At 31.9% G+C, this 22,061-nt stretch overlaps 1 protein-coding gene across 1 annotated transcript; it reads left to right on the plus strand.

Annotated features, from left to right (window-relative positions):
• Positions 1-963: 963 nt before the first annotated feature.
• Positions 964-17,883, plus strand: LOC106718220 (phospholipid-transporting ATPase ABCA3-like). Its single transcript, XM_045679630.1, has 31 exons — positions 964-1,114; positions 1,312-1,531; positions 1,682-1,941; positions 2,251-2,424; positions 2,679-2,923; positions 3,878-3,988; positions 4,062-4,203; positions 4,793-4,972; positions 6,470-6,682; positions 7,060-7,163; positions 7,893-8,025; positions 8,886-9,115; positions 9,564-9,729; positions 10,190-10,423; positions 10,649-10,790; positions 10,947-11,053; positions 11,165-11,553; positions 11,932-12,141; positions 12,459-12,563; positions 12,857-13,028; positions 13,111-13,236; positions 13,308-13,431; positions 13,790-13,911; positions 14,203-14,327; positions 14,595-14,778; positions 15,000-15,161; positions 15,679-15,836; positions 16,382-16,478; positions 16,807-16,998; positions 17,468-17,570; positions 17,647-17,883. Exons 2-31 carry the CDS (start codon positions 1,320-1,322, stop codon positions 17,825-17,827), a joined length of 5,103 nt encoding a protein of 1,700 aa, XP_045535586.1. The 5' UTR covers positions 964-1,114; positions 1,312-1,319; the 3' UTR covers positions 17,828-17,883.
• The last annotated feature ends 4,178 nt before the right edge of the window (positions 17,884-22,061 follow it).

Here is a 22,061-nt window from a genome sequence, read left to right on the forward strand (position 1 = left end):
AATTTTTATGTGTAAAAGTATATAAACGAAGTAGGTACCGATTACTAAGTTATCATTTTATTCAAACTGACCCGTATACTCTTTAACCAGTTTCACGAGTACATCACCTAGATACTCGTATATTTGTCATTATGGTGCTAATAACCTAACGGCCTGTCTCTATAACAAATACGTAGTTACGACAAACACTATGACCCGACGCGTGACCAGTGCGAATTATTGTCAATTAGCACTTCTGTGTTTGTTTCGTTTAGTGAACCTGGCGGAGAATATATATCCTCACATATTACAGATCAGAACGAAAGGAAGGCAACATTAAATTTTCAAAAGCTTTCTATCAATGTTATTGAACAATTGACATGTTGTATTAATGTGTTAAGGTTCAAGTTAAGAGGACGTCCAACATTTGAAAGAGGACTTAAAAAAGACTGGAAAATTGCATCATAATTTTTAAACGTAAAATTATTTATTTTAGGATTCAATAGTAAAATTTAGATAAAAAAATCCTTCCATTTCAGAAATATATAAGTTAAAACGCCATCTTTTGGCAAAAAATAGCATTTTAGAATAGTTCAAGTTTTGTTTTAAAATTACATGAAAATTTTACCACATGGATTTTAACAAAAAAAAATTAAATGTTGCTTCTTTTATTATATTAAATGAGTTAATCAAAAAAAAAATCTCAAAAGCAAATCTTATTCAACGAATCCTTAGTGCAGCTAACAGCACTAATAAAAGTTCTACTGATGTAAAATAACAAGCTATATTATATTCTTACAAGGACGTTTAATAATGCAATAAATTATTAATGTAATTCCAGAAGTTAATGAAAACATGTATTAAATATTATTGGTAGTCCAATTCAAAAGCTTTTAAAACGTCCTGCTTCACATTAGGTAGGCTTTGATTATCTGTGGATGTTGGACAACTGTCAGTCATTGACCATTTTGTCAAATACTAATTTCATCAATCAATTGTAAATCCTGAAACGCCTCTCGCTATTAGCTTCGTAGTTTTAGTTTCAGTTTTTAGATGCTAAATATCTAAACCAGCGTCCTACTAATCATAAAAGTAAAACTAGCCCAGCGATTGATAGTAAGGGTGCGATGAATAGGTAAGCTTTTCTTTATATTTTCAGGAAAGCGCAAAAAATTCCTTTACTGTAATTTAATAATAGCGGTAATTATAAATAAAATAAGACGTTTTCATATCTTCAATAATATTGGTAGTCATTTAAAAGGCAGTTCTTTTTAGTGATAACATATTTTATATTTAATTTTACCACGAGCTTTGTTTCAATTTTTTTTTCAGCGAAAAAAATGTCGTCCTATGAGAAATTAAAACTTCTCGTTTGGAAAAACTTTTTATTACAAAGAAGACACAAATGGCAAACTATATTCGAAATAGCTTCTCCTGTGATATTTTCATTATTTTTAATACTAATAAGATGTCTTGTGGACCCAAATTCCAAACCAGATATAACATACAAACCATTTCTCCCAACATATTTCAATATAAGTGGAAAAACGCTGTGAGTACTATTGATTGAAATTATTTAAAATATTTTGTAAAGTGGAAAAATTTTATTAAATTTTTAAGATGTATTTAAAAAAATCTTGTTTGTGTAACTGATTGAATTAAATGTAAATTATCGTAAATACATAATTATTGTACTTTTAAGGGGAAACCTTACTACAGCAAAAAGAGAGGGTACTCTAGCATTTTCACCAGAAAACCCACTGACTAGAAAAGTAACTGAAGATGCAATGGCTATGGTTGCTCTTGATAATCTTAATGGTCTACTGGCTTTACTATTTGACACGAAAATGTTACCTCAGCCGAAAGGTTTCAACAATTCATATGAACTGGAGCAAGCTCTCACTCAACCGAATGTTATGAATCAAATTTTAGTTGGTATTCAATTTGATGATAATATGGCAAGTAAGTGATTGCTTTTCATTTAGAATGTTTCTATTGTATTTGTTATTAGTGACATGTCATATGTAACTGTCTGTTAAATGAATTAAATTAATGAATGAATTGCTAAATTATAAAAAATGTATGTTACAACAAGATCATTTGTTACTGTGAATCTAATGCTGTATTTCTATAATTATACTATCGATCATAAAACATTCATTTTACTTAGAAATTTACTTAAAATGTCAAAATGATATAAAGTATCAAGTTGTAGAAATTTTGTATTCTAATTATTTATATAGGATTTTTTTAAATTAAATATTGTTTTAGATGCAACAAGTTGGCCAGATGATATTTCAGTAACATTAAGGTTTCCAGCAGTAATGAGAACTCCTATGGTAGAACATCCTCTTAGAGCTAGTTGGAGGACTAATTTATTGTTCCCTCTGTTCCCTCGACCTGGGCCAAGAGACCCAGATGATTTATACGGTGGAAAGACTCCAGGTATATATAAATTGTAACACATATTTGATTTATTCTCCAATTGCTTCTATTCTACTAGAACTAAATTATGTCACTTTGTATTTTTTATTGGCAAGCTGGAATAAATAAAATTAAAACAATGAAAATCTGCCCTAAACATGAGTTACTTTGTTATAATCTTATAAATACTCAATTTCTTGTGGTTGCATGATTTTTTTATCTTTCTGGAAATAAAAAAAAATTATGTTTGGTTACTAACTTTTTACATCTTTTAGGATATTCACCGGAGATGTTCTTAGCAGTACAACATGCAGTATCCCAAGAGATTATAAAACAAAAATCAGGGAAAACAATAGATACGAAAGTGTATCTTCAACGTCTACCTCAGATTGCATATAGAGATGATGACTTACTGATAGCTTTAGAAAGATTTATATCTATGATAATAATGCTGTGCTTTGCGTACACCTTCGTCAACACCGTCAGAGTTGTGACTGCAGAGAAGGAGTTACAACTGAAGGTAAGTTTGCATTATATATACTTTTTGTATTACATTAATACATATTAAAAAGTTATTATTCAATATCTCACAAAGTTTATCTATATTTTTTGTACTTAATTGGATGTTTCTTTTGTTGACATAAGCTCCATTATGTATCCCTGACTATATGTACACATATAAGTCACATTTGCAGTATTAGTCATGACTTATGTTTACATGTATGATAATCTTACAATTGGAATTCAATTATTATGGTGGAAGGAGGAAAATAAGTGATTTGTCATCCAACTACCATTACCTATTAAAATGTATTACTATTACAATATACTAACGTAACGGCTCCTACGTAGACTGACGTAAACCTCAATTTTGCAATTTACTCCCAATCTTTTGTTAATTAGCTTGATAAATGTCAATTTCTATGTAAAATTTGAAAGTAACGTAAGAAAGACGTAGAACTGTAGATTTTAGTTGTCTATTGTATGTTCATGTTTGATGTGTTACTTAACTTTTCTTGCAAAATTGACGATTCAAAACATACCATAGTTTACGTAGGAGCCATCGTTATTATGAGTACACAAGGAAAAGTGATTAATGTTAAAGGAATAAGCATTTACAGTACTTGTCAATAGAAGAAACTTATCATCAGTATAATAAGATTCAAACTGTATGGCTGCTCAGCCTCACTGCAAGTGAAGAAAATCAGGCTTTGACGAGTACGTCGACCGATCCCTGTATGTCCCGTCGATACCAAAAATTCTCATGCGCAGCGTCTAATTTGATTAAAATTAGAATAGCACTATACTCAAGTCATAACTGTATGCCGACACGAATGGGACGATTTCATTGTGCTATCAATGATTTTTTTCTGCATATTTTATTGTCTCCTTTGTGTAACAATGGATTTAAAATATGTAAAGGCGACGTATTGTATTGTTACATTTGATATGATTAAATCGGGTTCTATTTCAGGAGACTATGACGATAATGGGTCTACCATCGTGGTTGCATTGGGTCGCTTGGTTCATTAAACAATTCTCATTTCTTTTCATATCAGTTATTTTAATGGTTATACTATTTAAGGTGAGAGATTGAAGTATATTTGTTTTTTTTTTTATATGTGGTACTCTTACTAGTTCAAAGGTTTTTTTTTTAGACTCCATTCAACTCAACGGCAACTGGAGACAAATATTCCGTCTTAACATTTACACCATGGACTGTGTTATTATTTTTTATGGTGTTATTTGTGATGGCGTCATTAGCTTTTTGTTTCATGGTCAGCGTTTTCTTCTCAAGAGGTATGTTGTATATTTAAATAGCTTGCAACATATTTCGTAATGAATCGTCGTTTCATATTTTAAAATTAATGATATCGCGCAATAACCCATTTAATATGTCAGTAACGAAATAAATTATTAAAATTTCATTTTGTTAGCGTATTTGAATCTTTTTAACCCTGGTTAAATATATAACTTTATTTTCATCTGTTTTACGCTATTATATTATAGGAAATAACTACCATTTGATGATAAACCTTTTCATTACTAGCTGTCGCCCGCGACTCCGTCCGCAGACAATTAGAAAAAAATAATAAGTAGCCTATGTGTTCTTCCAGACTATGTTCTAAATTATGCCAAATTTCAACAAGATCTGTTCAGCCGTATTGATCCATCCCTTTAAACATTCTCATTTATAATATTAGTAAGATGTATTGCTTCATCAAAACATCTTATGCTAATGACTATAAGAGCTATTTTCGCGTACTGTGGCACACTTGAATGACAACGTTCCCATGTAAGTATACTATAATCATGTCAATTGATGTCAACTGCCGCAATACAAAGTTTAGTTAATCATTTTGTATGACACAATTGTTGTTGATTACAGCGAATACCGCCGCCTCTTTCATGGGCCTTGCGTGGTTTTCAACGTACTCTGTATTTATGCTGACTCAAGTTTTATATGAGGACATCAACCTGTCAACTAAGTTAATGCTGAGTCTTATATCAAATACTGCTATGGGATATGCATTTCAAATGATCGTTATATGCGAGGGAACTTCTAAAGGTAAATTAAACGATTACTGTCGCACTCGGAGACGTTAAGCCCCTTAGTATGAAACATCTCCACTGAGGGTTTTCAACACTTAAAATCATAAAATCTTAAACATGGGTCTGAAGTTCAAAGTCATTTCTTAAATACCAAAAACAAATTGCTAGCATATTTTAATTTGGCAACCTTTTTTAAGCGACATAAAAACATGGAGACGAAATGTGTGAGGATCATCATTTGTGTTTATTTAGTGAATATGTTTGTACAGTGATAAACATGTCTCGTTAGTGGAAAGAAATATCAACAGTTTTTTTTTTCAAACCGTATCAAGTTGTTCGCTATTCAGGAATTTGCTATCGTTGTAACAATTTTAATGACGTATAAATTCCGGAAATATATACAACGTACAAAGTTCGAAAATATTACATCCTTTGTATTATAACAACAACATGGAGTGATAATTATTTCAATAAAAAGTTTCCATTACAGATGCGTCAGATGCATTATATATTAAGATAAATACTTTGTTTAATTTTATTTTATTGTTTATTGTCTTTATTAATTCCATAGAGAAAATACTTTTTGTAAAAGATACAAAATATATATATTGTTTAATTAGTATTTATACACCGTTTCGAGTTAAATCGCTTTTAAATGCAGATTTTTTTTTTATTATTTATTAAACAATAATTGCTACAGAAACGCTAAGAATGTCGTTTAATATATAAGTTGTATGACTTTATAAATCTAAAAAACACAAAGAGATGGCTCTAAAGCTAAGGTATTATCGATCCAGTGACCTTATGTTACACTAAGCACGGGTAAATAATTACCTTTACATGTTACTTCACGAGCCTTGAATACGATTACCGGTAGATGAAAAATTGCTGACTTTTAAAAATGAAAATTCATCACTCTGGCTTGCACTGTTTTAAAAAATCTTATTTTAAATTTTATACCCTAAATAAGTATTGTTAAAATATTAGCAATTGACTGTGAGTTACTGAGACCAAAATCTCCATTTAAAACATAATATCTCTGTTGTGTCAAAATAATTAAAGAAGTGATGATGTGTTTTATACAGAGACTTCGGTCTCAGAAACTCACGGTAATAGGGTCGTTTTATAGTATTTATAAACATCTTCAGGTAGATTCACATTGACACTGATTACGCAAAAAGATGCAAGGTTAAGAACCGCATATAAAACCAGTTTTTAAAATGTAACTAATTAAATCTTTTTTGTTAAAACTGGTATCATTTCGAGCGCATCTTTTATAAAATTATAATGACGCAAAAATTATAGTTTTTTTACACAATTTTTTGTAAACAATTTTACTCTTTATAATGCTGTAATAACAGATTTATTAAAAAACAGACATGTTTGTATCAACAATTTAAAAACTAAAACATTCCAAAATAAATCCATAGACAATAAATTATTTTCAGCCAGTGAAATGTATATAATTTTTAATTTCCATTGAATTCGACTACATATTGTTATTTTTTGCCAGGTTTACAATGGAATGAGTTTTTTACTTCCATATCATATCATGATCAGTTTCAACCGGGCCATGTGGTTCTCATGTTGATTCTGGATACAATATTATACATGTTAATCGCAATGTACGTGGAAAAAATAAGGCCCGGTTTATACGGAGTACCTTTACCGTGGTATTTCCCTTTCACTAAAAGCTTTTGGTGTCCCAATAAAAAGAAAACTGCAAGTGAGTATGTACTTAGTTATGGAAAAGTTGACATTTTTGTAATTTTTATTCAAATAATATATTTAGTGTGAAAAAACTTTACGAGACATATGTATGTATAAATTACACACGGACAATATGAACCTTGAAATTGAATATTTAATTATAAAACCTTTAAGGAAATATTGATTATTTTTCTACGACCTTCTTACATTTACAAAACAACGTAACAACTGTTAGTCTTTTTAAACTTCGATTTAATCCATTTCCTTGTAACATTTCGATCTAAGGGGATTGACCTATTTTAAATTGCGACATGTCATTCCTTTCATATTTATCCCCGGAGTGTCATAATGACACTTTCAGTTGGGTATATAGTTTTTTTTAAATTAATTTAGAGATAACAATGAGCGATGGAGTGGATAAAGATTATAATGATGCGCTGTTGCAAGTCGTTCACGATGAAGAGCCGAAAGGTGTACCAATGGGAATCTGTATAGAGGTCAGTTTTATTTAGTGGATAAAATTCTATCTAACCGTGGGCTTTCACTGACGACATACTTATATAAAAATGTATTGTCACATCTCTCATTACCATTGACAAAACTGAGATAATTACATGTTTTTGGTACATTTTTTTCTATATGATCTAGTGAAGGCTCACGGTAACAACATACCGTATTTAGATATTGTAACTAAGCAAGGTATTTTATTCTTGACCTCTTACATATATCTTAGTAAAGAATAATACTATCTGTACGTTCTGACTATGAGTACTTATAGAGTTGTGTGTGTAAAAACTAGGCCAAGTTTAAGAACGTTTTTTATTCACATTAATATTCAGACAAAGTTTATTAATATTATTGCGATGAGTATATAATATTGAATTTTATTGTTAAACTAGAATTAAAAAAAAAAACTTGCTTATGTTCCTCCCGCATATAGATACTTTCCAGTTCCAGTCGAAATCTATCCAGCCGTTTCGGGGATTACTTGGAACAAATACGCATTTACAGACAGACATACAAAAATTTTAAAAATATATGTTTTTCGTTATAACTAACGCAAATAAATCATGTGTTTATTTTAGATATTATCATAGACCCTTTAATTTTAGTAATAATGTTTAGATGCATAGATAATCCTTTAACCGTTCAAAGAACAGATTCTAACAGAAAGGGAACAGATAAATGTTCAGTTGGAATAAAATCACAGGTGTTTTTTTTTACAGAATCTCACAAAAATATACAAAGGTCGTAAAAAAGCTGTAGATAATTTGAATCTCAGGATGTATGAAAATGAAATAACAGTATTATTGGGACACAACGGCGCTGGAAAAACTACCACCATATCTATGCTTACAGGTACTTTGTTTGTGACTATTTAAATGAACTTTTTATTTTTAAACTAGCTGCCGCATCCGATTCCATCCGCGCGGAATTAAAAAAAATCATCCAAATCCGTTTAGGCGTTCTAAAGATACAATTAAACATCCATCCATCCATCTAAAATTTTGCATTTATAATATTAGTAAGATATTAATTCTTATAAAAAATAACGTTCTTTTTACGCTTCTACACAATTAAAAGGTAAAATTTATTCCAATACGGAACCAAAGGTTTGTAAAGAAAACAAAGGTCACCTACTTTCACGTTGTGTCATTGAATTTTTTGTGTATTATGTAAAGTGTGCGATAAAGTAAAATTGTATAACATGAATATTAAAAATGTACTAGTCTTCTAGTTATTTAAAAAAATAATCAAAAAAATGGGACCCATCTGCAAGCATAGTGCTTTCGATTGAAATATTTTTTGTCAAAATCAGACCAACAGGGGCGGAGCTTCGCGGTAACACACATAAAAAAATACATTCGAATAGATAACCTTCTTCTTTTTGTCGGCTAAAAAAGTTGTTACCCTTAAATATTCTGTAAATTACGAAAGATTCACGTGAAAGGTTAGATTAAACTTTTGTTTACAGACTTAGCTATATTAATAAACTATATTTGTAATCATTATTGGAATACAGTGGAATCTGGATAACTGAGAGTCTAAGGGACTGCGATATTTTTCGCTTATAGAGTATTTTCTCAAATCCGAATTTTTCGATTACAAAAAACCGAACTGTGACTATCTCTTATAAAGGTTTCTCATTTACCCTGGTTCAACTGTACTATATTCTACTAAGTAAATTCTTAATATTTTTTTTAAATATCTTTTATCAGGTATGGTACCACCCACATCAGGGTCGGCCTCAATAAATGGGTACAACATAGTAACAGAGACGGAACTAGCTCGCAAGTCTCTCGGCATCTGTCCTCAGCACAATGTACTATTCCCCGACCTGACTGTCGCCGAACATATTATATTCTATTCACGATTAAAAGGAGTACCTAATAACAAACTACAGGACGAAGTCAATCATTTCGTTAAACTATTGGAATTAGAAGAAAAGGTAGGTTTAGACTAAACAGGAAGGAACTTTTAGCATTTAGTTTTGGGTTGATTTTGAATTAGGTAAGAATTAAAATGTTGCTTCAAAAAAGCCACCAAGAATATAACAATTAACGGCCTAACCCAGTAATCGATCTTTAAGATCGATCTGAGAATAATTTGAACTAGCTTTTACCCGCGACTCCGTCCGCGCGGAACAAAAAAAATGCACACAAGATAAAAAAGTTCCTACGTCCGTCTCCTAGTTCTAAGTTCTCCCCATCAATTTTCAGCTAAATCAGTTCGACCGATCTTGAGTTATAATTAGTGTAACTAACACAACTTTCTTTTATATATATAGATGTGAAATGGTTCATTTCGTTTTTAGATTGCTATTGTTTTTTTTATTAGTTGATAAAGAAAATAGTTTTTAAAAATCATTACATGTATATTTTTGTATTGTGATACAGAGAGATGTGGTGTCAAATCACCTCTCGGGTGGTCAGAAGCGACGTTTGTCTGTAGGCGCGGCGATGTGCGGCTCCTCCCGAGTTGTTCTCCTAGACGAGCCCACCTCGGGCCTAGACCCAGCAGCTAGGCGATCTCTCTGGGATCTACTGCAAAAGGAAAAGAAAGGTACATTTGAGGATAGTTAAAAAAATACAATATATTACGTGTTTGAATTGCGCTTCTATTGTATTAATTTGTACAACTGTTGTACATTTTTTTTTTTAATTTTTACCGGCCTTTAAAATACGTAATTTTTATTACATTAAATTTTGATATAAAAAGTTTTCAATTCTTTATATTACATTTGCTTGGTATTGGATGTTTTTGTATCATTTTTAATGAGAGTTATTTTGTCCAGTTATCTTTTGTTATTTATAACTCAACTAGCTGTCGCCCGCGATTCCGTTCACACGGAATTGAAAAAAAGTTATTGAGTTAGTAAGCTTATGTGTTCTTCTAGACTATGTTCTACAACTGTGCTAAATTTCATTAAGATCCGTTGAACTGTTCTGGAAATACCTTCAAACATCCATCCATCCATCCAAACATTCGCATTTATAATATTAGTAAGATACCGTACTTGTAGGACGGACAATGATATTAACAACACACTTTATGGACGAGGCGGACGTCCTCGGGGACCGCATTGCCATCATGTCCGGGGGTAAGCTGCAGTGTATCGGCACTCCATACTTCCTCAAGAAGCACTACGGCATCGGCTACAAGCTCACTATTGTCAAGAAAGACGAATGCAACGTCGAAAATGTTACAAGTTTCTTCAAAAAATATGTGCCTGATATAAGAGAGAACACTAATATAGGTTTGTCATATTTTATTTAAAAAAACTAGCAATCTTAAGATGAAGGAAAACATTGTGATGCAACCTGCATCTGTCTGAGAAGAATTTCAAATATATGTGTGAAGTCAATCCACACTGGTCCATCGTGATTATGACCTAGTCATCCCCAACTTAGGTTATAGTCCCTCAGTGAGCTGATGATGATGAAGGAATATTTGTGTTAACTTTTTTAATTTTTTTTATTAGGGTCGGAGTTAACCTATATATTGCCAAATGATCATGTCAGTAAATTTCCTGATATGTTGAAAGAGTTTGAACAGAAGAGAGAGGAAATGCAAGTCTCCAGTTATGGTCTCTCGGTTACCAGCCTCGAAGAAGTTTTTATGAAGTAAGTCCTTTGTCTAATTATTATAAAGAGTGCTGATAAATTTATTCCCGGTTTAAAGCACTTAAAAGGATTTTAATTTTTGGAAGCATCTTAGTTCAGTAAAATACTTAGTAGAAAAAAATATTTTCATCATAAAAATGCTTATTTTCGTTTAAGGGCTGGCGTAGAGGATAATACTGAAGTGTCTTCGGCCAAAAAAAATAATTACGTAAATAGAAACGACGCTGCTATAGTACCAATTGAAAGCCATCAAAATAACATAGGTAAGGTTACGAAAAAAAAAACATTACATTCATTTAAACTTAACCACAAGTTAACATATACAAAAACTTACATTAAAGCGTTTATTCTAACTAAAGTGAAATTCATTTCAGTGACAAACGAGCCAATACAAAAAGTACGAGGATTAAAATTACTTAAGAATCATATAAAAGCAATGTTTTTGAAACTAATTTATAATACGATGAGGAACAAACTGGCGGCTGTCATACAATTCATAACACCGATAATAAATATCACATTGTCAGTGATCATAGCACGATCATGGCAGTTTATCTCACAGTTACCTGCATTAGATTTAAGTTTAAAGAGTGGCTTCAGAGCGACTGAGACATTAATGTCTCAAGATCTAAATGTAACAGATAATAGTTTGGAACATAAAGCCATGCTCGCCTATAAAGATTATTTTAAAACATCAGATTATCCTGGAATGACGCTCAATGATCTAGGAACTATGAATCTTGGGAAATTTTATATGAAATTGGTATGTTTTATTTTTAAATTTTAATGTCCAAACATTTGTATTAAAATATATTTTTGTCTCTGTTTGCTCAAAATGAAAGTTAGAAAGGAACAAGATGGTTTTATAGAAGTGTTTTTATAGTGGAAAGTCACACTATATTTTCTAATTAAATGTCTATCTAGAACAGCCGTAACGCCCGGTTTACATTATACCAATACAGTAGGACAGTAGCGTTCAAAATCATTGCTGGCATACAACTGACATAATGTAAACATTAACTGGCGCTACTGTCTATGACTGGCCAGCACTACTGTCTTATTGTACTGAAGTACAAATTAAAAAAAAAGAAAAAACATGAATATTAAAACCTCTTTACTCTATACTTTTTGGTATTTTTAGTGTGAAGCAGACTTATCACGTGTGCGATACGAGAATCTGATTGGTGCGACGTTCGCGCCGCACCGCATCACCGGCTGGTTCAGTAACTACGGGTACCACGACTCCGCTATCTCGCTCGCACTCGTCAACAACGCCATACTTTCTGCTCTCTCGCCCGGCAGCACGCTCAGGATTATAAACCATCCGTTGCCTTATTCCATTGAAAATTTGGTAAGTTATTGATATATAAATACGACAGAGAGTTAATTTTTCTCGGGTATGTTTGTTTTATGTATGTGGATTTATATATATGTAAATCACATTTGACGGTCTAGAACGGAATTTTAAAATCTTTGTTTAAAACGTAGACAATAGATGATACTTTTTCATCTATTAGAGCATCAGGCAGTCGGGTTTTTTTTTTAATTAAGGTTTTATTTGATCTCGATCGAGGAAATTTTGCCATTTTGATTTAACTTTTCTGTGAGACAAATTATTATAAAAAAAAAAATCATTCTAATTAAGAAGCATTGTGTGTGAATTTGTAGGTGAGGGTGATGGCGACGGGTAGCAGTATGGGATTTCAGTTTGCGTTTAATATCGGGTTTTGCATGGCTTTCGTGACGTCCTTTCTTGTCCTGTTTGTTGTCAAGGTAAAGACTATTTCTATTATTTAAAACTTCATATTACAAAATCTGCCATTATTTCTAACTAGCGATTAAATCCGTGAGGCATTCAAAAATATATAAATAGCCTATGTATTCTTCCAGAATATGTTCTACAACCGTGCAAAATTTCATCAAGATCCGTTGAGCCGTTCTGGAGATAAAACAAACATCCATCCATCCATCTAAACATACGCATTTATAATAAATATTATTAAGATATTGCGGTTGTTTGGTAAATTTAAGGAATTTATAAAATGTTGTTTCAAATAATGTACTAGGAGCGCATAAGCGGTGCGAAGTTACTGCAGCGTGTATCTGGAGTACGTCCGGCGGTGATGTGGGGCGCGGCCTTCGTGTGGGACTGGGTGTGGCTCTTCCTAGTATATCTCTGCATTGTACTCACATTAGCCTGCTTCCAAGAGAACACTCTCTCAACTCCAGAAGAACTTGGTAATCATAGATTCGGATTAAATATGTCTGATTGTATTTGTGTTATCTACAATGTAGTCTACATATTTGTATTTTTTTCCAGGTCGTGTTCTTTTAGTGTTAATGGTATTCTCAGTGGCGACTATACCTTTGCACTATTTAGCGTCATTTTACTTCGAAGCAGCCGCCACCGGATTCTCTAAAATGTGCTTCATGAACATATTCTGTGGTAAGTCTTGTCATATTTCTTTGAATGTACTCCATCTATTTTGTTATATTTAATTTTTTAATATGTTACAGGTTGTATGCCGTTTCTTATAACTGAGGTATTGAGGTTGCCAGAAGTAGGCAGCCCCTACTATGCTCATATCTTCGATTGGATATTCTCTCCGTTGCCAATTTACTGCATAAGTCGCAGTTTCAGGTATTTTTTTTTCATTATAATTATTTTTTAAGTTACATGTCCGATGCCGAAAATAATATTTAATCCTATATTAAAAAATTCAGATTAAACTTTTCTGACATAGTTTGGTTAAGCTATTCATCAAACATAATAAACACAATTGTATCAAGTAATTTTAAAAACACGTAAAAATTTACAAGGCCTTGTAGTGTTTTTTTTTTTCATTGACAAACAGTTTAATATTGCCATATGCACATTTTCATTATCTACTATTGACAAACCGTTTAATATTGCCATATGTAAATTTTCTATTGTCAAACTGTTGCTAAAGACATGTAATGGTAAGAATATATTTCCAATTGTTGTATATGTTATATAGAGACATGAGCGTGTCCTCGTTCTCTATGCTGGCGTGCGATGGTCTTTGCGAGCAGTTCGTCAACATCGACAACTGTACACGTCACACCATCTGTCAACATCTCAACATCTCGGTTTGTTGTAGTAAGTGAGTCTGCAAATATCACTAAACACTGTCTTACTTCCTCATACACGAATTTCCCATTGATTGACGACAAAAGACTTGAAAATCTTGATCTACACTTCAATTAGTCATGTTTGTTTTAACCAGAAAACTAGGAACCTCTAGGAAAAAATAATTTACCTTGAGATTATGTGGTTTTGTTAAAACAATAGTAAACTATCATGGATCTGATCAGTGTTATTTGCCCATGAAAGAAATACGACTTATTGTTAAAGTATTTTATTCAATAACTATTATATTATTTGTTTTAGTCGAAGACGACCCGTTCCTCAAGTGGAGTGAACCAGGCATCGGCCGTTACTTATTTATGATGGCGCTAGTTGGAATTATAGCTTTCATTATTTTACTTTTAAAGGAATACGAAATTATAAACAAGGTAAGTCTCATAGTTTATTATAGAACATCGGTAATTTAGTTACATTACAATATTTTACGTCTTATGTTAGTATTTAAGTGTAGATAACTTAAGATACCTAACAGTCCAGGACGTCAAGTACCTGGAGCTCAATCGTTTTTGCTCTTATCCTCATGTCTATTCATCATATTCTTTTCCTTTTATGAATTTTCCAAGGTTTTATGATAGATGCAACAGTGTTGCGTATATTTAAGTGAAGTGCTCATCCAAAAAAAACATTTCCCTAAGGTATTTTACAAGGAGAGTCCGCATCGACCGCCGGCTGTGGACCCTAAAGAGGACACCGACGTGGCGGAGGAACGCGCTCTGGTACAAAAACTAACTCGACCAGAGATCTCACAGCACAGTCTCGTCTGTAGGGACCTTACCAAGTTCTATAAAGATTTCCTCGCTGTTAATCGATTATCCTTTGGTAAGTATCTACTTGTATAAAGTTAAAACTTCACACACTTTCGAAAAATTGAGTCGAGTTTTTTTTTTGTCTTCGAAAACAGTTTATATACAAAAAAAATGTTATGTATTTTCACTGCGTATGCATGTAAGGTCATTTGACTTGAAAGCTTGATAGTTAACTCTGGCAACATTTAACCGTTTGTTGTTGAATTATTAAGCAATATTATGTATTATGTGTAGCGGTACACAAAGGTGAATGTTTCGGACTGCTGGGTGTGAATGGCGCGGGCAAGACGAGCACCTTCCGCATGCTGACTGGTGACGCGCGCATCTCCTGCGGCGACGCATTCGTACACGGACTCTCTCTTAAAACGCATCTTCAGGACGTCTATAGGCATATCGGTAATTTTTTTTTTTGTTCAAATAGTTTTTGTAAAAACCATAAACAATTTAGGCAGTGTTTCAATTATAACTATTTAAGGTTAAACGACAGATTTAGATATTAGAAATGTCTGATAATGATCAGAAATCATGTTTACTAGAGTATTAGTATGCGTAGCCTTATGAAATTCATGATAAATAACTTATAAAGCAGGTAGCAGTTTTAGTGATACATATTTATCATTAAATGGTATACATACATCGGGACTTTCTATCACAAGTACCAACCGGATACTTAAATGGAAGTCCCATCAATAGTTTAACTTTGTACTATGTATTGTTAAGCCAAGAAATTATTTTCATTTCATACATTTTTCATATGTATGGGTTGAACGCACTTTCACAACCACGTTAACGTTCGTAATATCAATTACCGGCAGTAAAGGGTTAAAACAGGTGTTCAACTAAATAGCCTTTTCTTGAATTTAGATTTTGTGAATACGGTCACTTGTATGTTCTAGTGATTTTGAAATGTTAGGTTACTGTCCTCAATTCGACGCCCTGCTGGAGAACCTGACTGCGCGGGAGACGCTGCGCATCTTCTGCTTGCTGCGCGGCATCCCCGTCAGAGTGGGCTCGGCGCGAGCGCTGCATCTCGCCAACCTGCTCGGCTTCACCAGCCATTATGATAAAATGGTTCATATCATATTTGTAATGCCTAACTTACTAATATTATAAATGCGAATGTTTAGATGGATGGATGTTTGTTTGAAGGTATCTCCAGAACGTATCTCGCTGAAATTTGGCACAGATGTAGATCAGCCTGGAAGAACACATAAGCTACTTATTAAGTTTTTTTTTCTGCATGGTCTGAGTCGCGGGCGACAGTTAGTCTGAAATAATGATAAAACTTGCAAATGACATCATATTTTGCATGTGCATTGTTTTTGCATTCCGATTTAAGTTCTTTCATGAAAGGAGCGTGTTCATTAAAGACTGACTAATTTTGAAAGCGGAAATTACTTAAAATTACATTAATACTCTGCTTGTTTTTACCTTTATCATACTATAATATATAAAAAAGTTTGAAATTTGGCATAATGTAGAACATAATCTGAAAGGACACATAGGCTACTTATTACGTATTTAATTCCGCGCGGACGGATTCACGGGCGACAGCTAATCCTTCATAAAAGCAAGTTAACTGTTCAAGGCCGAAAAATTTTTTTTTTTACTATTAGGTACACGAGTGCAGTGGAGGCACCAAAAGGAAAATCAGCACCGCTCTCGCTCTATTGGGTGATTCCCCGCTTGTGTTTCTTGATGAACCAACTACGGGTGAGTGAAATAAATATATTCGTGGACCTTGCAGTTTGCTCAGTTTGCTTTAGATTGTCAGTAATTTTTGAAATAATTCATTTTTAAAGCTCTAATGTCTATTTAAATAATAGGATAGAAAAATTCCTCTGGTGTTGCAAATGTCCATAGGCGTTGACAACTCTGTGTTCTCGCCGATCGTTTGCCCTCTTCTCTTATAAAAAAAGAGATTTATAGGAGATTGGGGGGGGTCTGGAAAGAGGATGGAAGGAAATATTTTCTATTACTCCTCTACTCTGGTCTTTCATAAAAAAATATATCATTTTATAATTTGCAATGTACTTGTTAGGTATGGACCCGGCGTCGAAGCGTCTGGTGTGGTCGTGTGTGAGCTCTGCAGCTCGCGGCGGGCGCAGTGTGGTGCTCACCTCACACAGCATGGAGGAGTGCGAGGCGCTCTGCTCCAGGCTCACAGTCATGGTCAACGGACGTCTCTACTGCCTCGGCCCACTACAGCATCTCAAGACTAAATTCTCACAAGGTACTACGATACACATGCACTGCATAGGTCATTCCTTGGAAATTACAGCTTTTGCGTCGTCGTTCCGTCTTTGTTCGAATCTCCACTACCGCTATCTACCGCAACCGCCAGCGCTAAAATGGCAAAGATCAAGTAGGCACAAAATACTATGGTTTATAGCCTGTCCATTTATAGAATTCAGTAGCACACATATACATATACACAACCACACGCACGCATTTTAATGTGTGCATGGGTACAAATACAAGAACCACCGTTTAAACTATATTCAGCGCTTCACATTAACTAAAGGTTCACTTTAGAGAACCTTCTAGAAGACCATACATTTTTACTCATATTTGAACTTGAATAATTAGTTGTTTCTTTTTTTTTGTGAAAAATAGTATTCTGGTTATTGATTTATTTTATTGTAACTTTATTGTAAAAACTTTAAAAAAATGTTAAGTGGGTTTTTAAAATGATTTTACAGGTTACACGTTAATAGTGAAAAGTAAATCTGGACCTGACAGAGATAGTAATGTATCTCGTATAAATCAACATATAGCGGAATACTTTAAGGAAGCTAAGCTCATGTAAGTAGAACTTTCTCTTAAGGCATGAAATTGTCGCTTCGTCTATCGTTTGAATTATTTTCATGTTTATTTTCAGTGAAACTTACTTAGGAATAAGTACTTACTATTTGAAAGATGAAGATTTGCCGTGGTGGAAAATATTCCACATCATGGAGAATGCACGCCAGGATCTGCCAATAGAGGACTACTCAGTATCACAGACTACGCTCGAACAAGTCTTCCTCGGCTTCACGAGGATGCAAGGTAATACAGTGTGATTTTAATTATATCTCTAGCATCAATGCAATATACAGTATGTTTTTTTTTTACTTTATTTTTTTTTAATTAAAAAGTTTTCCATTAAATATTTATATACATAGGTATGTCTTTGTTGCGATTTAAAAAAAATCGTGTTATGAAATTAAATTATATTAGAAATAGGTGGTAAAGTAAATAAAAGATCTGATAATGAAAATGAAGGCAAATCTATGTTTTTAAATATTATGTTTTTATATGGAAACTTTTATAATTAATTTTCTTGCCATATGTCATTTACAATTTTTATTTTTTACCAGTGACTGAAATACTTGATAAATCAATCTTTAACCTCGTTTAGATGAATCTCTACAATAATAGATAAATTTATTAGAAATTATAAGTTTGCGTGCGCAGTAACATGAGATGATAGCATACAATGCATAGTCCTGTCTCATTCTCTCCACGTAAAGTTATATCTTGCTTCTCGCTCTTGTAACGTAATTTGATTCGATAAGGAGTCGTGTTATTGTGTACGCATTGCATTATAAATGTATTAATATGGAAAGTTTTCTAGTAAATAAAGTTTTGGAAATATCGATGTATCTTATTTTATATTGGTGTTTAATGTTTAGATGTGTATTTGGAATAATGTTCTATTACCGTGGGTTTCTGAGACGAAAATCACAGTTTAAAACATATTGTTATCTCTATTTTTAGCCGACTTCAAAAAGAAGCAGGTTATCAAATTGACTGTATTTTTTCTATGTGTGTTACCGCGAATCTCCGCCCCTGGTGGTCCGATTTTGATAAAAATTATTTTAATCGAAAGTAAGTGCTTGCAGATGGGTCCCATTTTTTGGATTTTTTTAAATAACTAGACGACTAGTAGATTTTGAATTTAGCTTCAAAATTTGTTGCGAAAATTGACATTTTTGCTTTCAGCGCTTACGTAGGCTAAAGTATAAGACCTACATAAAAATGATGTATGGACGAATTGTAGCTCTTTAATTGTGCTAAATAAAAATCCGCGATAGCATATATCTATCTTTTATAGTTTTCTCACAATAACGATTTTTTTCTTTAGAAACATCATTTAAATTCATGCCCTATTTCCGATGTTATTATTGTTAATAATAATGACAGGGATGAAGATATGTTTTATATAGAGATTTTTTATCTCGGAAACCCACTATTAGTGTTGTGATCGTGTTTTACTGTAACTAAATAAATTATTATCGACAATTATAAATATTGATATAACATGAAATAGATGTTGTGAAATAGTGAATCTTTAAAATATAGCTTGGTATTGAAAATCAATTTATTTGTGTTACTTAGCAATTGCTGTACGCATTATAAAGTTAAAAAAACTTATTGTCTTTGAAATAATTATTGTAACAAAGTCATTGTTTTGAATAAACTTACAAAGCAGCTAATAGTTATATATTAGACGCTGTAAAATATTTCAAAATGTCTTATTTTTTTTTTTTTTTTTTTGTTAAATACTTCTCTCAGATTATACATAGGATATGTATGACTAAATCCGGGAAAAAAACATAAAAATATATCTTTGCGTCAATTTAATTATTCAATATTTAATTATCTATGTACTTGTTTTTTTTTTTTTTATAAATTTTCATTATGTTGACATACTTTCTAATGGTTGACGATGAAATCGTTTTCCTGTTTTATTTATGTCATGAAGTGGAAAGTTTAAGCATTTTCTTTACTATAGCCGTTATGAATAGAAAGTCTGAACTAAACATATAGAAAATTTAATTCTACAATCATTATAACTTTTTTTTATAATATCCAGCTATGTTTTATAGATTATTTTACGTCAAATAAAATATTTCAGCTTTCCAAGACTGAAAGAACAATTTGCCTATTATACTACGTTTTCTTTACACTTTTACAATTGTATCCAACTGAAAATCTCAAAAGCCTTTCATACATAAGGCAACGTAAATCTTCGATACTCGGCGATTTCAGTCGCTAAGCAACTTACGCAAAATAATTTAATAGAGGTTCGAATAAAGGTCCGTGTCGCCGAAATTTTGCTCTTTAGTCGTCAAAACCTTTGCAACCTGTAGTCAAGATTGTCGTGACAAAAGTCTGCGATTTTCAAGATGGCATATCAAAATGGACGACTCGCGTCGGCGATTCAATATTGTGTGTATGAAGTGCGCGATACTCGTGACGTCATCATACAATATTATTTTCCAAGATTTACGTTACCTTGTGTATAAAGGGCCTTGAATTTTAGTACATGTCTAGAAATTATAGTTATAACTAAAGATTTTGTATTACAAGGTACTTATTTTAATTGCATATTATATTATGGTGCTTTAATATTGTGTGCTTAGATTATTGTAAGTAGATTAATTGTTCAGAATTAAATACTAATGAAATAATAGCTTATTTATGTTATGTTGGTTAAAAACTTCTTTAATTACGAACGCATCTGAATTTTCCTTGACGTTTTTTTTTTCTCGAATACATCGAAGAATGTCGCAAAAAAAAATCTAGTATTTAAACTAAAGAAGTATTATTCAAAAACATTTTTAGCGAACTTTATAGTTTTAAGTAATTGGCTTTCTTTTTTATTTGGACTTATGTTGAATACGATCCAGACCAAATTTAAAATTATATTTATTTATTTAATTATATGTATTATAGTACTGTGATACACATACGTATATCTGGAGTTAGACAAATTTATTTATTGCCAAAAAAATTATATTATTATTTTTATTTATTATTCACAAGAATTACTCATGATCGATATGGTTTTGGCTTTATTTTAAGTACAATTGACTTAAATGAAAAAAAAAACATGAATATGGTAATCTGTTTTCTTACCTAAAGAAATGATATAATTAGACAAAGAAATAAAGTTCCCATGTATTTGACTCAATAGAGATGAGATAAAACCCCATACAAAGAGGATTTATTATAAATGTTTATTAAAAAAGTAAAATTGTGGAAAATAAAAAATAATTCTGTACAATTCATATTGTGACAATAAATCGTCATCCTTAGGATTGTTGCAAGTTACAGTATTATTGAAATCTATTCAAAAATTTATTTATAAACAATTAATTAATAAACAAAAAAAAATGATATCTGAAAAGGATAAAAATGTGGGAACTTTTTAAGAAGTACATAAATTTAATCATTTTAATTCAATTTATATCCAAAATGTAATAATTTTTTTTTTTTCAAATAATAAATGTGTAATTATAGGTAATTTAGAATTAATAAAACCATATTCGTGTTTAAAAATAAATGTTACTCAATTTGCTTAAGATCTTGTATTGGAGTATAATTTGTGACGGCTGTAATACAATTTGATTGTGGGTTTGTGATATTGATTTGTGATGTGTTAGCAACTTCAATTAATTGCCTATATTTATTTATTTAATGTGATTATCACTTTAAGGAATGACGTTCCTAATGTTGCCAGTTTTTGTCACAATGTCGCCAGTTTTTAATAGTATACCTTACTAAGTATTATTAACTCGAAAATTTATTTTTGAATATTGCACCTGATCGCATAACCGTTCAGATAGACCGAGATGGAGAGCAGAGCATATTTTTCTTGCAAATAAAATTTAACTTTAATCGATTTGAACAAGGTTTGATTTAGCGTCTTATTATCAAGAGCAAGCGTAAAATAGCTGTGAAAAAGTAAAATTAAATCTTATTTCAATTTTATTTACGATAAAAATCTGTTTTGATAATCACTCCGGTCTGTGTGAACGGGTCCTAAGTAATTAAATTTTGAATGTTAAGTTTAAATATGGCTTTACTTGTGATACCTTTATGCAGGACATACTTATTTTGCTTAACTATATTTCATAAGAAAAACCTTCGTATGTATTGTATCGATGTAGGTTTACATGATTTGTAATAAAACTAAAGTACTTAATAAATGTGTTTTATTTTTTACATTAACTCTTATATAAAAAATATAGGTACTCTGTTCACAATACAATGGCTTGGGTGACGTTTAAAACGTCTTTATACTAGCTGTTACCTGCGACTGTCCGCGCGGCATTAAAAAAAACTTTACAAGTGACCTATGTATTCAGACTATTTTCTACATCTGGTACAAATTTCATTAAGATCCGTTGAGCCGTTCCTGAGATACCTTCTAACAAACATCCATCTAAATATTCGCATTTATAATATTAGTAAGTGGTAAAATATTTTAGGTGGTAAAATACAACGACAAACTTCTTAAAATGTTAC

Source organism: Papilio machaon, chromosome 10, assembly GCF_912999745.1.
Source record: "Papilio machaon chromosome 10, ilPapMach1.1, whole genome shotgun sequence".
Classification (NCBI taxonomy): Eukaryota; Metazoa; Arthropoda; class Insecta; order Lepidoptera; family Papilionidae; genus Papilio; species Papilio machaon.